Source organism: Sus scrofa, chromosome 15, assembly GCF_054392235.1.
Source record: "Sus scrofa isolate SSC_HxYL_T2T_F1_AM1 chromosome 15, Sscrofa_HxYL_maternal_Yorkshire_Landrace_v2.0, whole genome shotgun sequence".
Taxonomy (NCBI): Eukaryota; Metazoa; Chordata; class Mammalia; order Artiodactyla; family Suidae; genus Sus; species Sus scrofa.
The window spans coordinates 43,982,258-43,999,573 of NC_139397.1; the positions used below are offsets into that span (position 1 = coordinate 43,982,258).

Consider the following 17,316-nt stretch of genomic DNA (forward strand, 5'->3'; position numbering starts at 1 on the left):
TTTCAACAGCGCTATTAAATAGCCACGAGACACAGATACTCTTTTTTTTTTCCTGTGAAAGTCAAAGACCGTAGTTCTCTTATGGTTTTTGTTTCCCTGTTTCTGCTTTTCTTCAGATCTGTTTTTTTGGTGCATCTCTTTTCTCTCCGTCCAGAATTTTCTTCCTGCTGTACAATTCTCCAGTATCTCTTTCTGTTTCTCTTACACTGACTTTTTTCTTCTTTCACTTCTTTCTGTCTCTGTCATAACAGTATATGAATGAATATGTCATTAACACATCCTAATGTAGAACCGAAGTATATTTTTACTGTTTCTTGGATTTATTGAGTAAACTATGTTTTTCCTAAAGACCACAGAATATTTCCTATCGTCTCTTTAAAATGTATATTGGCACTTATAGTAGTACTGTCAAATTAATAGAATGAATAAAAACAAATCTCTTCCAATAGAAGAAATATATATCTGAGTACAGTACAATAGAGGCCCTTTAAACTCCCCCAAACAGATTTTAAGGGTGCCCATCAAACCTGTTTGGGGGAGTTTTTTGTTTTTGTTTTGTTTTGTCTTTGGTCTCTTAGGGCCACACTCATGGCAGGGTCCCAGGCTAGGGGTTGAATCAGAGCTGTAGCCGCTGGCCTACAACCACAGCAGCCCCATGTCTGAGCCACGTCTGAGACCCACACCACAGCTCACGGCAGCGCCAGATCCTTAACCCATTGAGTGAGGTGAGGCCAGGGATCAAACCTGCGTCGTCATGGATGCTAGTCACCTTCATTTCTGCTGAGCCATGACAGGAACTCCAAGGGCCTCTGTTTTAAGATAAGTCCCTAGGGCAGACAAGAAGTAGGCCCTTGAGCTCACCCTAGGTGAGAGTAAGGGTTGGCATTAACCCTGCATTGTAAAAGCGCTACATATCCATGAAAAGGTGGGCTTGGGAAAAATATTTTTATCTACAAATTGACATGATCTCTCTCTTGACTTTGTCCTGGGTGGAGGAAAAACCAGGCTTCCCTAATTTGTGTTTAAGTTTCTCTTCTCATACAAGTTGTGCTTTCAGTTTTTGTTATCTGTGGTAGCTGGGAAACCTCAAACTGAGGAATTAAAGTGGTCTTTGTTTACAGCCCCCGAAGGTGCCTGATAGGAACAAACACTAAACTGCTACGGAGTTAGCCCCTTTCAAATCTGGTTTCTCAGGGTTCCCACAGATTAAAATATGCCAAACAAAATTTCATAGTCCAGAATTACATCCAAGATGAATGAGAAACAGCAGAGAAAAAGAAGTAAGAACTTAATCCTTCAGGACTTAAGGATCTTTTATATAGTATAAAATTGCTATATTTAAATGTTTAAAAGAAATAAGAAAGTTGCATTTTTAGCGCTATGTAGAATGTAGTAGTCTGAGTGATCCTCCCGGTTGAAAACAGATTGATCACCCATCTGGAATAGAAGCAGTGAAGCTACACATCTGCAAACCTCAGCAAAAGCAGCAACCCTCATAGGTTAGGCCCAAAGCTGGCTTGCATCCTGAGGTTTCTGACTGGATCCAGGAGACCTGGGGCATTTGCTGTGATGAGTGCTCAGGATGTGGAGTGATAGGAAATAAGCCTGGGCCCACCCCAGACCTGCGTCGTCACTGGTAACCAAGAAGGTAACTCTACTAAATTGAAGAGGACCAAAGGGCATCTTGACTGTTGGGTGGAGCAGGGAAAGTAATCTTCCCTGAGATTACTTGGGCTTTCTTGAAGATTTTTGTTCAGAATTTATGCTATCTTTGTGGTCTGAAAAACCCAAGTAGGTAAATCATTCTCAAATGGCACTGGACCTCTTGGGGCCTCAGGGCACCAGCAGAAGCAAACATAGGTCCTCATTGGAAGAACCCAACTTCAGGCTAAATCTTAGAGAATTCCCATGAAGTTCTAAGAGGAGAAACGGTTTTGTCTTAATATTTAAAGAAATAAAAAGAAAATGTTGGAAGAAAAGGCAATAAGAAACTCTGAAGAATGACCAAGCAGGTTATAAAAAAGAACAAATGGGTCTTCTAGAAATGAAAAATAGTAAGTTATTAAAATTTAAAACTCAGTGGATAAATTAAGCAGGCGAATCACTATTGCTGAAGAATAAATTCATGGGATTTAAGATAAGAAGATAAGGTCCAGAGTATAGTGCAGAAGGATGGAGTTGGAAAATATGGAGATGTTGTGTCATAGGGAAGGCAGTGAAGACGTTTAACCTTTCTAGTTGGATATTAAGAAGAGAGAGACTGGGACAGAGACTATATGTGAAGAGATAATAGATATATATATTTGTTTCCTTTTTAGGGCCACACCTGCAGCATATGGAGGTTCCCAGGCTAGGGCTTGAATCTAAGCTGCAGCTGCTGTCCTACACCACAGCCACAGCAACACCAGATCTGAACCACATCTTTGACCTATGCTGCAGCTTTCAGCAGCACCAGACCTTGACCCACTAGTGAGGCCAGGGGTCGAACCCATATCCTCACAGACACTAAGTCAGATTCGTAGCCTACTGAGCCACAACAGGAACTCCAAAATAATTGTTGAAGCTCACTAAACTACAGATTTAAAACACTCAGTAAATCCCAAGCAAGAAATTGTAGAGCACCAAAGATGAAAAAGAAAAGATACTAGAAAAAACCAGAAGGAAAATGAGACTACCCACGAAGGAAAGCCAGAGTTTAAATACAAATAAAACTTGGGAAATAAGAACCAGATTGATAGAGCATATTGATGCCCATGTCCTTACTGATTTTGAACGATGGTTTTGTAAGATGTTACCATTGAGAGAAACTGGGGAGGGAACACACAGTAAATCTGTGTGTATCTTACAGTCAAATCTGAGTCTACAATTGTCTCAAAACAGAAAGTTTAAGAAAGGGATCCATAAACTGTCCTATCTGCCCAATAGTATGATATAACAGAAGTTGTGGTTTTAATAATATTATTTTAACTGTGAGGCAGTTACCCTAGAGATAGTGTAAAGCATGCCTTAAATTAAGACAAAGGGAGGAAACAGAGGAAGGTAAAAGGAAAATGAGAAATGAAGACAAATAACACTGTACTGGTCAGTGATAAGAGTGAACTAAACTTGCCAGTTAAAATAGGAAAATTGTTAGACTTATTTTTTTTTTTTTTAAAAAAGATCTAGCAATATGATATTTAAAGAGGAAAATCTTTTTTTTTTTTTTTTTTTTCTCCCCTTGGTCTTTTTTCTAGGGCCGCCCCCGCAGCATATGGAGGTTCCCAGGCTAGGGGTCTAATCAGAGCTGTAGCCGCCGGCCTATACTACAGCCACAGCAACCTGGGATCCGAGCCTCGTTTGCTACCTACACCACAGCTCACAGCAACTCCGGATCCTTAACCCACTGAGTGAGGCCAGGGTTCGAACCCGCAACCTCATGGTTCCTAGTCAAATTGGTTGACCACTGAGCTACGATGGGAACTCCATAGAGGAAAATCTTTAATATGAGGCTACAGATAGAGTAAGAGACAATGGATGAGAAATACATAGTAAAATAAAGTTGTTGTAGATTTATTAATAACAAACGAAAAAAGGCAAAAAGCTTTACTAGAAATAAAGAGGGTTTCTATAAAATACTAAAAGATGCAGTAAATCACCAAGATGTAATAGACCTGAATTTTTATAGATCTAATAAAAATAGCCTCAAATACCTTAAAAGTGTTTGTAAATTCATCTTTATAGTAGGTAGTATATAAAAATATCAATTTCAAATAAGTAATACATTATTAATATAATTCAAAACTCAGAAAATATAAAGAGGTACACAGTTTCCTCCTATCTTTGCCTTTCATTTGCCTAGTTATCACCTCTTTCCTTAAACCCCAGGATGTTACTGCTCTTAGTTTCATTTTATCCATAGTTTCTTCACCTAAGTAGTATACAAATCATACCTATCTGATTTTAATATTTTATATTTTTTAAAATAAGTTTTATTGGAATATAGTTGGCTTAGAAAGTTGTGTTAGTTTCAGGTGTACAGCAAAGTATATCAGTTATATATATATTCATTCCTTTTCAGACTCTTTTCCCCTATAGGTTGTTATACCATATTGAGTAGATTACCCTTGCTAAACAATAGATCTTTATTACCCATACTTCTCCTTGTTTTTATTTTTATTTATTTTTAAAATTTTTAAATTTTTAATTTTTTTATTACTCAATGAATTTTATTACATTTATAGTTGTACAGTGATCATTACAACCAAATTTTATGGCGTTTCCATCCCAAACCTTCAGTGCATCCCCCGATCCCCCAACCTGTCTCATTTGGAAACCATAAGTTTTTCAAAGTCTGTGAGTCAATATCTGTTCTGCAAAAAAGTTCATTCTATCCTTTTTTCAGATTCCACATGTAAGTGATAGTATTTGATATTGGTGTCTCACTGTCTGACTGATTTCACTTAGCATGATAATTTCTAGGTCCATCCATGTTGCTGAAAATGCTGTTATTTCTTTCCTTTTAATGGCTGAGTAATATTCTGTTGTGTATATGTACCACATCTTCTTTATCCACTCCTCTGTCAATGGACATTTAGGTTGTTTCCATGTCTTGGCTATTGTATAGAGTGCTGCAATGAACATAGGAGTACATTTATCTTTTCAAGTCATAGTTTTCTCTGGATAGATGCCCAGGAGTGGGATTGCTGGATCAAATGGTTAGTTCTATTTTTAGTTTGCTGAGGAATCTCCATACTCTTTTCCACAGTGGTTGCACCAATTTACATTCCCACCAACAGTGTAATAGAGTTCCCTTTTCTCCACATCCTCTCCAGCATTTATTGTTTGTAGACTTTTTGATGATGGCCATTCTGGCTGGTGTAAGATGGTACCTCATAGTGGTTTTGATTGGCATTTCTCTAATAATTAGTGATGTTGAACATTTTTCTTGTGTTTTTTGGCCATCTGTATGTCTTCTTTGGAAAAGTGTCTGTTTAGATCTTCTGCCCATTTTTGGATGGGGTTGTTTGTTTTTTTTGGTATTGAGCAGGTGTCTGGACTTGCTGGGGTTCAGGTTCTTTGTGCCTTGGTACAGAAAGAGTTCATCTATAGGCAAGAAATATGTTTATTAAGATAGGACACTTGCGAGAGTTACAAGTGGTCAGGCAAAGAGCTGCCACTTCTCCCTGTTTTTAAAACATAAAAGGTAGCATATTTACAAACACTGTTAGGCATCTTCCTCATTGTCACTTAATATGGCTTAAGATTCTTCCATATTAGGTTAAAGAACTTCTTCGTTTATTATTACTGCTGTACATTCCCCTGTATGGATTAACCTGAACCAGTCAAACCCATATTGGTAGACATTTGCATTGTTTCCAGAGTTTTGTTATTATAGACAATGCTGCCATGAATAATCTTTTATATACACCATTTTTCATGGGTGCAAGACTATTAGGAGAAGTGTTGAATTAAAAAGTACATGTTGGGAATTCCCATTGTGGCACAGCGGAAACGAATCCGACTAGGAACTATGAGGTTGCAGGTTAGATCCCTGGCCTTGCTCAGTGGGTTTAGGATCCGGCACTGCTGTAAGCTGTGTTATAGGTCGCAGAGGCAGCTCGGATCCTGCATTGCTGTGGCTGTGGTGTAGGCCAGCAGCTACAGCTTCGATTCTATCCGTAGTCTGGGGACCTCCATATGCCACAGGTGTGGCCCTAAAATGCAAAAAAAAAAAAAAAAAAAAAAAAAAGTGCATGTTGGAATTCCTGTTGTGGCTCAGCAGAAACCAATCTGACTAGAATCCATGAGGATGCAGATTTGATCTTTGGCTTTGCTCAGTGGTTCAGGATCTGGTGTTGCTGTAAGCTATAGTATAGGTTGCAGATGCGGCTCAGATCCAGTGTTGCAGTGGCTCTGGTGTAGGCTGGCAGCTGTAGCTCCAATTCGACCCCTAGCCTGGGATCTTCTGTATGCTGCAGGTGCAACCCTGAAAAAGCAAAAAAAAAAAAAAAAGTGTAGGAGTTCCTGTTGTGGCGCAGTGGTTAACGAATCCAACTAGGAACCATGAGGTTGTGGGTTCGATCCCTGCCTTTGCTCATTGGGTTAACGATCCAGCGTCGCCGTGAGCTGTGGTGTAGGTCGCAGATGTGGCTCGGATCCCGTGTTGCTGCGGCTCTGGTGTAGGCCCGTGGCTACAGCTCCAATTCGACCCTTAGCCTGGGAACCTCCATATGCCATGAGAGTGGCCCAAGAAATAGCAAAAAGTCAAAAAAAAAAAAGTGTATGTATTTGTTGGAGTTCCCTGGTGGCTCAGTGGGTTAAGGATCCAGCACTGTCACTGCTGTGGCAAAGGTTTGATTCCTGGCCTGAGACCTTTTGCATGCCATGGGTATGGCCCAAAAAAAAAAAAAAAGCATGCATTTGTAATTGTGATACGTGCTGACAAATAGCCCTCTGTGGAGCTGTATTAATCTTCACTCTCACAAGTAGTGGATGAGCGTGCCTATTTTCTGACATGCCAGAATGTTAGCAAATTTTTAGGATTTTTGCTGGTCTCTTAGGTGAGAAATGACACTCTTAATGTCATTTCAATATTTTTTCTTACTGTGAGTGAGGCTGAACATTGTTTCATACATTTCAAATGTACATTTCTGTTAAATGTCTCTTCCTAGCCTTTGGCCATTCTTCATTGGGCTGTGGCAGTGGGGTCTTGAAGTGGCTTCAACCAGTTCATGAGAGCCAGTTGTTAAATATTCAGGAATTTTGTAAGCTCACTGACATCAAGTCAGTAGCCTCAAATGGGCCAATGTGGGAATGTTTACACCAGGGAATTGCGAAACACCACAGGTCAGCAGGACCAAACCCCTACCCCTACCTTCCCCTCCAATTGTTATCGTTTTCCAGCATACCACTTTATTCCCAGGAGTCTCTTCTATATTAAGGAAATTAGCTTCTTATGAGATGAATTGCAAATAGTTTTTCAGAATTTGTCATCTTCTTGAATTTGCTCATAGTTTTCTTCCTGCCATCCTGAGATTTAAACAAAAAAATTTTTTGTGACATATTTGTCAATCTTTTTTAATGGCTTTTAATTTTGTTACAGTTAGAATGGACTTCTCCAATGCAAATTACAAAGACATTCTCCCTTGTTTTCTTTTAGAACTTTTTTGGTTTGATATTTGACTTTTTTTTTTTTTTTTTTTTTTTTTTGTCTTTTTAGGGCTGCACCTAAAAAGGTTCCCAGGCTAGGGATTGAATTGAAGCTTTAGCTGCTGGCCTATGCCACAGCCACAGCAACACCAGATTGGAGCTGCATCTTCAGTCTACACCACAGCTCACGGCAACACTGGATCCTTAACCCACTGAGTGAGGCCAGGGATCTAATCCATGTCCTCATGGATACTAGTCAGATTCATTTCCGCTGATCCAGGACAGAAGCTCCAATATTTGCCATTTCAATCTTAAGTTAGTTTTCTGTTTTTCATGTTGTAAAGTGTGGAGTGGATCCAACTTATTTTTCCAAAGCAAAATATTAGCAAATGATATCTTATAATCCATTTTTTTTTAAAAAAAGCAACACATTATGTTGAACTACATATTAATCCTTATGGAATGAAGCAAAAGCAGCACTTAGGGAGAAATTCATAGCCATGAGTTTATGTTAGGAAAGAGACTGAATTAGTTTGTTTCCATTGTGTTAGGAAAGAACAGAATAAAAGAAGAGTAGGAAGGAATAATAAACATAAGAGTGAAAGTTAACGAATTAGGAATTAAACATTCTCTAGAAAGGATTAAAAAATATAAAATTTGATTCTTTGGAGTTTCTGTTGTGGCTCAGTGGTAATGAACCTGACTAGTATCCATGAGCATGTGGATTCAATCCCTGGCTTCGCTCAGTGGGTTAAGGATTTGCAGTTGCTATGAGCTGCGGTGTAGGTCACAGACATGGCTCGGATCTGGTGTTGCTGTGGCTCTGGCATAGCTTGGCAGCTGCAGCTCCTATTGGACTCCTAACCTGGGAACTTCCATATGCCGTGGGTGCAGCCCTAAAAAGCAAAAAAAATAAATTTAGATTCTTTAAAAATACTCGTCAAATAGGCAAACTTTTGGAAAGATCATTTGAAAGAGAGAATAAGTATAACCATTAGCAGTGATAAAGCAGGTGGCTCAGTAGAGCTTTAAAGGGTAGAAGAGAAAACTTGACAATTTTATGTTAATTTTAAAACAAATTTAGGTAAATTTCAAGAAAATACAAAACTATTTCTTCAAGAAGAACAAAGTGAGTTCTAAGACTACTCACTAAATTATTTGAATCAGTACTTAAAACTCCATCCCCAAAAGCTAATTAATTAATTATAATAGAAAAAATATGGAGAATCCCTGCCATGTTCAGAAACTTGCTATGCCTGCAAGTTGTGAAGTGTTAGTTCCCATTTTACTCGAATTCGGAGTGGAAAGAATGTTGCCCTCACTGATTTTGTGCAGCTGGTGTAGCCTCAGGACCCAAATCAGATCAGGTTCAATACACACGTACTATGTACAGAAGTATACATCATGACAGTGAAAGATTAGCCCAGGTTTAATATTTAAAACCTTGTAGATGAATCTCAGCATATTTAGGAGGATTATCCTCTTATTTCAGAAGATGGAGGCAAAGCATTAAATTCCACAAACATTTTTAAGTTCTTAGCGATTAGGAATGAGTTTTCTTGTTGAAATATATTTTCTGGGGAAATCTAGAATTGTTTGAAATGTAGCTCAAGACAACAAAATCTACCTTGTGCTGTTTTTTGTTTTTTTTTTTTTTTTTTTTTTTTGTCTTTTTGCCTTTTCTAGGGCCGCACCTGCGGCATATGGAGGTTCCCAGGCTAGGGGTTGAATTGGAGCTGTAGGCACTGGCCTACACCACAGCCACAGCAATGCGGGATCCGAGCCATGGCAACATTGGATCCTGAACCCACTGAGCAAGGCCAGGGATCGAAGCCGCAACCTCATGGTTCTTAGTCGGATTCATTAACCACTGCGCCACGACAGGAACTCCTCGTGCTAGTTTTTTTTTTTTTTTTTTTTTTTTTTTTTAGCATGTGCTGCGTGCCCAAGACAGGGATAAAGGAGAAGACTTAAGGGCAGGGTTTGAGGGGAGAAAACCAAGTCTCATTTGTAGGTGATTTTCTATTTAGATAATGCCAAAAACCTGCATGTAAATTAGGATAATTAATAAAAGTTTAGTAAGGGTCCTAGAGTTAAGATCAAAACATAATAGTTACTTACATTCTTATTTGTCAACAAGTTAGAAAATATAATTTAATAAGCTGTATCACTTACAATAAAAACATGGTACCTTTGAATAAATCTATAAAAATTGAATACAACTTTCAGAAAGATTCTAAAGGTTTATTTGATAAACACTGAAGACAGTAAAATAGAGGAAACATTAATGAATGGCAAGGTCAGTGTCTATCATAAAGCTGTCTTTCCCCCCAAATTAACCCCACATTCCACAATGACAATCAGAATTTCAGCATGCCTTTTTATTGTATCTTCACATGCATATGTGAGAGAGCAGAAAGCTTTAGGAAAAAGTAGGTTGATTTGCCTACCAGTTAAGAAGGTGGTTTCAAAAAGCTACACATGGAGTTCTCTGGTTTCCTAGTAGTTAAGAATTGGGCCTTGTTAATGCTATCCCAGGCCCAGGAACTTCCACATGCCATGGGTATGGCAAAAAAAAAAAAAAAAAAGAAAAGAAAAAAACTGCTTATAGCATTGTTGTAAGTTGCACAGGATGATCACGTGGGCTAATTGGACAGACCAGACATGTATATACAGCCCAGGCATGTATATAAGTACATGGTAGATGACAAAGATGGCTTTGCAGATTGATAAGAAAGGTTTCAGTAAGTTTATTTGGACCTTTGTTAGTCATATGGAAAAAGTAAAGTGGATCTCTACCTCCTACAGAAAAATCATTTCTGTAGGTGACCTCACAAATAAAATGTTGAGCCAAACCGTAAGTTTTGGAAAACATGATATAATTTAAAAAAATTAAAAAAATGTATAAAATAATGCCATCTATTTTGGGTTATGCGACTATGTAAATGAAGAACAAAGAAATGCAAGGGAGTGATGAGTTTAGGATGGTGTTACAGGTGTTGGGAGAGGTGCAGGATTCAGGGACATTCCCAAAGATTTTTATTTTCTTAGCTGAAGTGGGTGTGGATGTTTGTTTTAAAAATCTTTTGGTGACCTTAATATTTTATAAAAATTTAAGAAATTAAGTTGTTTTTTCACATTCACTTTGCTTAGGTGACTGCCTTGATGTAGCTTGGTGACTTCCTTAGGAGAGTGAAGTCTTAGGTTGGCCAGCCAGCCAGGAACTGGTATATAAACCAGTAGTGTGACCTTGGGCAAATTAATTAATCCCCTTGTTTCTTGGTTTCCTCATCTGTAAAATGGGAATAATTACTTTATATGTTGGGTGTTAGGATTTTGAGTTAACCCATATGTAGTTTGTAGACTATGATATAGTATATTATATAGTATAGCTCTTAATTTTAGTATAGATTCTAGAATTTGTAAGGTCTTTCATTCAACTATTAAAAGTCATTGATTTTCTCATTTTCTTTTCTTTTTTAAAATGCAGTGCTTTCTTTAATTGCTCCTCACCTCCTTTTCTTGAAACTTTTTCAAGCCTTAGGAGTTGTTTTTCTCCATTGCCTTTCTGCAAGCTTTCTGTGTGGATGAGGTAGATGTGCTTTTGAACAATATTATAAGAAGCCACTGGGAGTTCACCTGGTTTTGTGTTTTCCCTGTCAGATTGCTGTTCTGATTGAATTAGGCCAGTCAGGGCATTTGTGCCTCTTTGAAACCAAAGAAGCCCTGATTTCAATTCCTAATCATACTAGTCTTACCATCAATGATTTTGCATTTCTAAATTCATTTTTATTTTTATGGTTTCACGCTTTAATAATTGGAATTAACAGATTGCTTTACTTAACAATGGCAAATTTTGTTTCATAAATGCTTGTGACATTGCACTATTTTTAGGTCATCATTTCTCTAGGTATTCTTAATACTGATTCTTTTTATAAACTTCATCGTTTATAAATTTTCTTTTAGAAACTTGCTGGCATATATGTTTTAGAGTAGAAGTTTAATGCTACATATCAAGATTCATTTATTCTCTGGTACTGTAGCTTTTGTTGATGGCTGAGTTTAAAAGTTTTATGCTTTTTGTTGCGGTTTTTTTATTTATTCTTTTTATTTTTCTATAGTGTTTTTCTTAAGATGACAGCTAATATTTTCTGCTTTGGGGAATTTGACAGATATGTAGACAATAAACAGAAGAGGGAACTTAATCGGAAAAAGAACTGTGGAAAAGAACTGAGTGAATATCACCTCCTTATCTGAAAATATGCTAAGATGGTTGAGACAAAAGCACCAGCTAGGTTCCCGAGTCACGCTGAGGAGGTCCTGACGAGTCCTGAGGTGTCCGTGGTGTGTGTGTGCACATTGTATGCACGTGCTCTCCGGCCACATGTGGGGACCCACTCAATAAGACGAGCTCCGCTGTAGGCAGCTGGGTCACCACCCCTTGCCTGTTTTCTTGAGAGGCCGCACTTATTGGAGACGTGATGGAAGCACTGTTTCTGCTGTGTCCGCAGGTCGGATCCGCACAAGACGGCAAAGCTCGGGGAGCGCCACCAACGTTGCCTCCACACCTTCCGACAGCCGGGGCCGCAGTCGAGCTAAAGTGGTGTCACAGTCTCAGCGTAAGAAGTATATTCTATGCTCTCTGTTATCTCAGTTTTGTTCAGTAGCCATTCTGCAGTGGGGACGTTTGTAGTATTTCCACTGACTTTAGGGGGAAACACATTTCTGTGGCTGTAAGATAACCTGTGAATAATCTTGATGTTTATTGGGTAAGCTTACAAAGTGGATTATGTAGCTGTATCTCCCTTCGAGGTGACTTACATTCAGCTTTAAAGAAAATGTAGTTTCTTTCCCACCCTTCAAGCATCTCCAATTGAAACGTACCTGGACTGAGACCCATTTTACTTGAGAAGAAATCCTGATGTCATTTTTTTTTTTTTTTGCTTTTGAGGGCTGCACCATGGCATATGGGAGTTCCCAGGCTAGGGGTCCAACTGGAGCTGCAGCTGCTGGCCTACACCACAGCCACAGCAATGCCAGATCCAAGCTGTCTCTGTGACCTACACTGCAGCTCATGGCAACCCCAGATCCTTAACCCACTGAGCAGGGCCAGAGTTCGAACCTGCAACCTCATGGTTCCTAGTTGGATTCGTTTTTGCTGTGCCACGATGGTAACTCCTCTGATGTCATTTAAGAGCAGAGCCGGGAGATGATGACTCTTAATGTTGAGTTCTCCCTCTAGTGGAAATAAGAAAATCCGTTTGAAGTCTCCCCTCGCGCCCGCTGTGCTAACACCTGCACTCTGCTCCGCTCTTGCGCCAGTGTGGGCTCTTGCTTTGTGCAGCTTCCACGATGGCTTCTCTGTATACGTCGAGTCACTCCATCTGTAGCGTCGGCATGAAGGCAGCCGTGGATGGAATGAACGTATTCCCATCACTCTTAGTACCCAGGGCCCTGTGACTCTGAGTACCCTGCTTCCTTCTCTGTGCACATAGAGCAGAGCCGGTGTCAGAGGTCTCTTGGGCGAGTGACTGTGGCAGAAGAAGGCTTCCCGTCTCTCAGCACAGCCCTCTTCAGCCTGTGTTTGCCTCCCTTGAGACCCCAGGAGCTTGTATAGAGAGCAGCCAGTCTGCAGCCAGACCTTAGGTTCCCTCCTCGGTATTTAGATGCCTTTCTCAGCCCCTCCTGACTTTATATATGTTCCCGTGTCCCTCTGAGAACCGTAGTCCTCCCTTCAAAACAGGCCTTTATCCTGAGACGACAGTGCCAAGTAAGTGACAGTGCTGTGTGGTCACAGCACCCAGGCTTGTCTGACGCAGAAGCCCATGCTTTTAGTGTATTGCACTATGCAGCACAACAGAGGGCGCAGGCAGAGTCCAGAAGCCTCTACCTTGGAAGTTATATCCCTGCCCTTGTCATTCTGTTAAACCCTAGAGATGCCCAGAGTCACAGGTGTATGTAATACTCTGGTCAGGACCTCATAAGTATGAGGCAGATCTTATTGTACAGCAGTTGCACAAAAAGTAGGTTCAAGACTTAGAATATAGGTCAATATGTTGAAATTGAGTTGAATAAAAAATGTTTTAACCCTTTAATTGTTCAGGGTTATTTTCTTTCCTAGAAAGTAAGGGTTGAATAGTATTTCGCATTTCTTTGTTAAGTGGCACTGGCCTCTGCAGAGGTCCCTGTCCCCAGCTGGGCCCTCTGCTTAAGAAGTGGAGAAAACCATGTACCTTCTGCAGTGGGGGTGGTGGGAGCGCTTTAATTCATAAAAATCTTGCACCTTGCCTTGTGGATTCTCTTTAAAAGCTCTTCAGTTTTCTTTTACTTGCCAAGTTCTACTCACAAGAAGGAGACACCACCAGCAAATGATCAACCCTGGACCTTAAACTTACAAAGATAAATCATATATTTTAAATAATTATTTTAGTAGGAGGTAAATATAAGTACGTCTATGTAGTTTACAAATGTAGACGTACTAGCATTCATAGTTCTGGTTTAATAGTGAGTAGCTTTCATTAATATTAGATTTATGACAGTTGACAGTTGGCATATTTTAAATAGTTGAGGATTTAAATATGTGAGAATGAATACTTAAGTATTTGAGACTTTGGCATAATTCATTCAGATAAAACTAGTTGGTAGCAGTTCCTTTCAGCTCATTGATGTTCACTGAGCACCTCCTATGTGGTAAGTACCTTGTGAAGTGGCAGCGATGTGGTGCGTGGACCAGTAAGATGAAGTCACACCTGTCAGGTTGCTCAGAACCAGAGAGTAGGCGTGCCTCCAAAGGGGCACCTTGTCCTCCTGGCACATTGTAGGTTCATAAGTGTTTCATGAGCAGATCTGAAATAAATGTCAATGTGTATAAAATAAAATAAGACCTAGAAAAAAATAGCTTGTTTGCTAATGTATTTGTGATCAAAGACATTCGTGTTGTGTTGCATGCTGACCTTCTGTATTGTGTTATTGTCTTTTAATCCACTTTTTGCCTGTCCTTTGGTCTGCTCTCATAATCAAGGATCCAGATCTGCTAATCCTGCTGGTGGTAAGCCATTTCTCTTCTTGCTTTGTTTGTTTGCTTGCTTGCTTGCATTCTCCCTCACCCCGTGTTCCTTCTACAATATCAAGTTCTTTTTATCATGAGCTTAGTTAATCTTTCTGCATTTTTTTCTGTATGTTCAAATTCTAGAGTTTGAAATGGATTTCTCCTTTTATACAGCTTAGTGGTTCACTTATGTGCTCAAGTTTTATGGGCAAAATTAATAGATCCTGGGACAGGTTCTTGGTGGTAATATGTACTGGTAGTTTTTATAATGAATTTCACTTAAATTTTAGTTAAATCATTATAAAGTACTAATTTTTGTAAGTAGTCATCTAAGTGATTTGTTGACTGATAGAGGGGTATGTGCGTGTATTTAATTTCCAGGTAAGTGTTATTTCAGAAATAAAGGTTTTACCTCAGGATCTATTCTGGTACATTCTAATGTACACTTGCTATTTGCAAATTTTATTGCCTTCCCTATATAAAGAAATGATCTAAGATAGTGACTGCCATTTGGGTATATTGTTATGATCCTTAAATTTTGCTGATTTCTTTAGCAGAGAACTTTGCTTTGCAAGAAATGGATATACAGATAACTAGCCACTTAGCCATTTATAAAAATCACTGGCCATATTATTTGTTTTTAATTTCTAATTTTATTGCATACATGTCAGGGAATGTGTTCTATATAATTTCTATTTTTGTAGGTTTTGGGGATTTCCTTTGAGGCTTAGTACATAGTCAGTTTTTGTAATATTCTTGTGTAGAAGTGTGAAAAGAATGTGTGTTCTGTTTGTCGAACTATACATGTGTGTGTATGTGGGAGGTGTTATACATATCTATATAATTTGACTGTGTGCTCTGTCAGTGTCTGAGTAGTGTATTAAGCTCCTGTTAGTTACTTGTCTTTCTGAGAAGTATAGTAATAATTATGGCCTTTTAAATTCCTCTCTGTTTTTAATCACTTTTATGTTGTATATCTCAAAACTGTGTTACTTGGAGAATAATGTTTCATGATTACTATATTTTTAAGGATAATTATTCTTTTATCAATATGAAATATCCTTTTTTCTTTTTAATGCTATGTTTTATTGTTTTGTTGTATGTATGTTGTCTCTTATAAACAACATACAGTTGAAATTCATTTCAGTTTTTTTAAACCAATCCAAGAATCTTTTAGCTGAATTTAGTCCAGCAACATTTATTGTGATTACTGATATGTTTGAGCTTATTCCTCCTGTTTTATTTTGTGATTTTTATCATATTTCTGCCCCCTTTTCCATATGTTAGATTTAATGGTATCTTGGATCTATTTTTTTTCCATTAATGTTTAAGAAATTTTTGTTATACTTCTTTCCTTTCCACAATTTCAGCAGTTTTTAACAAATCAACTCCCCTAGAAAACAAGACAATAAATAAATATCTTTGTGATTATTTGTAGAAATTTGCTGTGGAACATGGAGGTTTTTTGTACTCAGCTCAAACCTGCTCTTTTGAATTAGAAATTTTGTAGTCATTTTTATAGAACTCCACCTCTAGTTCTTCTATGTATAAATGGTCTTTTATGATAATTGGATATTCTTTTATACTCCTTCATTTAAAAAAATTAGTACTGTTACCAACTAGAAAACTACTTTTATATAAAATTCTCTTAGTATTTGATCCAAACTAATGTATAAACTGACTTCTGAAATACTGTCATTGGTTTCTTGATTCACTTTTGTTTGGTTCACTTTCAGCTGGCAGCCGATCAAGTTCCCCAGGGAAGTTGTTGGGCAGCGGTTACAGTGGCCTGGCTGGGAGTTCCTCAAGAGGCCCGCCTGTGACACCCTCTTCAGAAAAACGAAGCAAGATTCCCAGGAGTCAGGGGTGTAGCCGGGAGACAAGTCCAAGCCGCATAGGATTAGGTAAGAGCCCTCTGAGACCTGGGACGCTACTCCCAACCTGGTCCTGGTTTATAATTGTGACTGTCTGCTGTGGGAAATAGACATTTCCATGTGTGCTTTTTACAGATCATAACCTGTTCGGTTTTCAGTTATAACTCAGAACTATGTGGGGGTTACCTTCAAATTGTCGGGAAAGAAACCATCGTGGGCTTTTGTGTTTTAGAGTCATTTTACGAACAGCAAATTGGTGGAATGGGCAGGATTTGTATCTGCATGGTTAGGAGGAATGTTGCTTTTTCATTTTTCTTTCACTGATTAGCACTAAATTAGCCATTAACTTATGTACATTTTCAAAACAGTGTGTAGGGTCCACATTTATTTTTTTGATTTTGATCTTCTCTAACCTAATTGGTGAAACTTACTATCAAAGAATATGTGTAGTTACTTTTAACATAATAATGTTCAAAGATAAAAACCAAGAATAGAGGAAAACTAGTATATGTAATATTTTTGTGTCGTATTGTTTAGTTTCTTTGTAATAGTATGTAGGATTATATGAATTACTCTAGCAGCTTAACAACTTTTTACTATATTAAAATCTAATTTATATGCTACCTTTTCAATAAAAAGTTAGAAGTCTTTTGTAATTTACTACAAAAAAAAAAATCTGTGTTCATACACTTTCTTACATTTTCACCTGCTTTCTAAGGGGAAAAGCCCGCTAATGTGAAATCAGAGGATTATATCCTTTAGTCCTGTTGGCTTATTTTTCTCATTTATTTGCAACTTTTACTTGCGTATTGACTATGATGTGCTGGGCCATTGTTAGATTTTATTATGGTTCGAGATTTGGCTTCTGACCTCAGCGAGCTTATTGTGGTCTTCGAGGTGAAAATGTAAGGCAGTATGACAGGGTCTCTGGCAGGTGCCCTGGGACCATAGAAAAGGAGCTTCTTAAGCCCTTTGTCTGCGCCAATGCTCCAGGTTTCCTGCCAGGGGAGATTTCCCAGAATAGGTTCTGTCCTGATGAGGTGTAAGGTGGCATCAGGTAGGATGGGGAGATGAGGAGGAAGGTGTTGTAGGTGGTGAGGAGCTTGTGTGGAGGAGGTCAGGCCAGGGAGCCTACCTGTGGTTCATCCCACGACAGCCTAGGAGTTTGTCAGAGCAGAGGCACTGTGGGGTCCAGCTCGTGAACACCCTTGAAGCCTGCCTGAGCTACCAGAAGGCAGGGGCAGAGTTTTAAGAGGCAGAATCACT

At 38.7% G+C, this 17,316-nt stretch overlaps 1 protein-coding gene across 50 annotated transcripts in view; it reads left to right on the top strand.

The window, feature by feature from the left end:
- The window catches only part of CLASP1 (cytoplasmic linker associated protein 1), a 259,813-nt gene that overhangs the window by 164,918 nt on the left and 77,579 nt on the right, over positions 1-17,316 (top strand). For 25 of the 50 annotated variants that reach the window (XR_014829633.1, XR_014829637.1, XR_014829643.1 and 22 more), the window contains 3 exons: positions 11,640-11,747; positions 14,150-14,176; positions 15,913-16,080. Coding sequence is in view for 31 of the 50 variants with exons in the window: in XM_084999580.1 (XP_084855706.1) it covers positions 11,640-11,747; positions 14,150-14,176; positions 15,913-16,080 (303 nt within the window). In the remaining 19 variants the exon portion in view is untranslated. The remainder of the gene's footprint in view (positions 1-11,639; positions 11,748-14,149; positions 14,177-15,912; positions 16,081-17,316) is intronic. The other 25 variants (XR_014829645.1, XR_014829648.1, XR_014829641.1 and 22 more) reach the window with 1 other exon arrangement.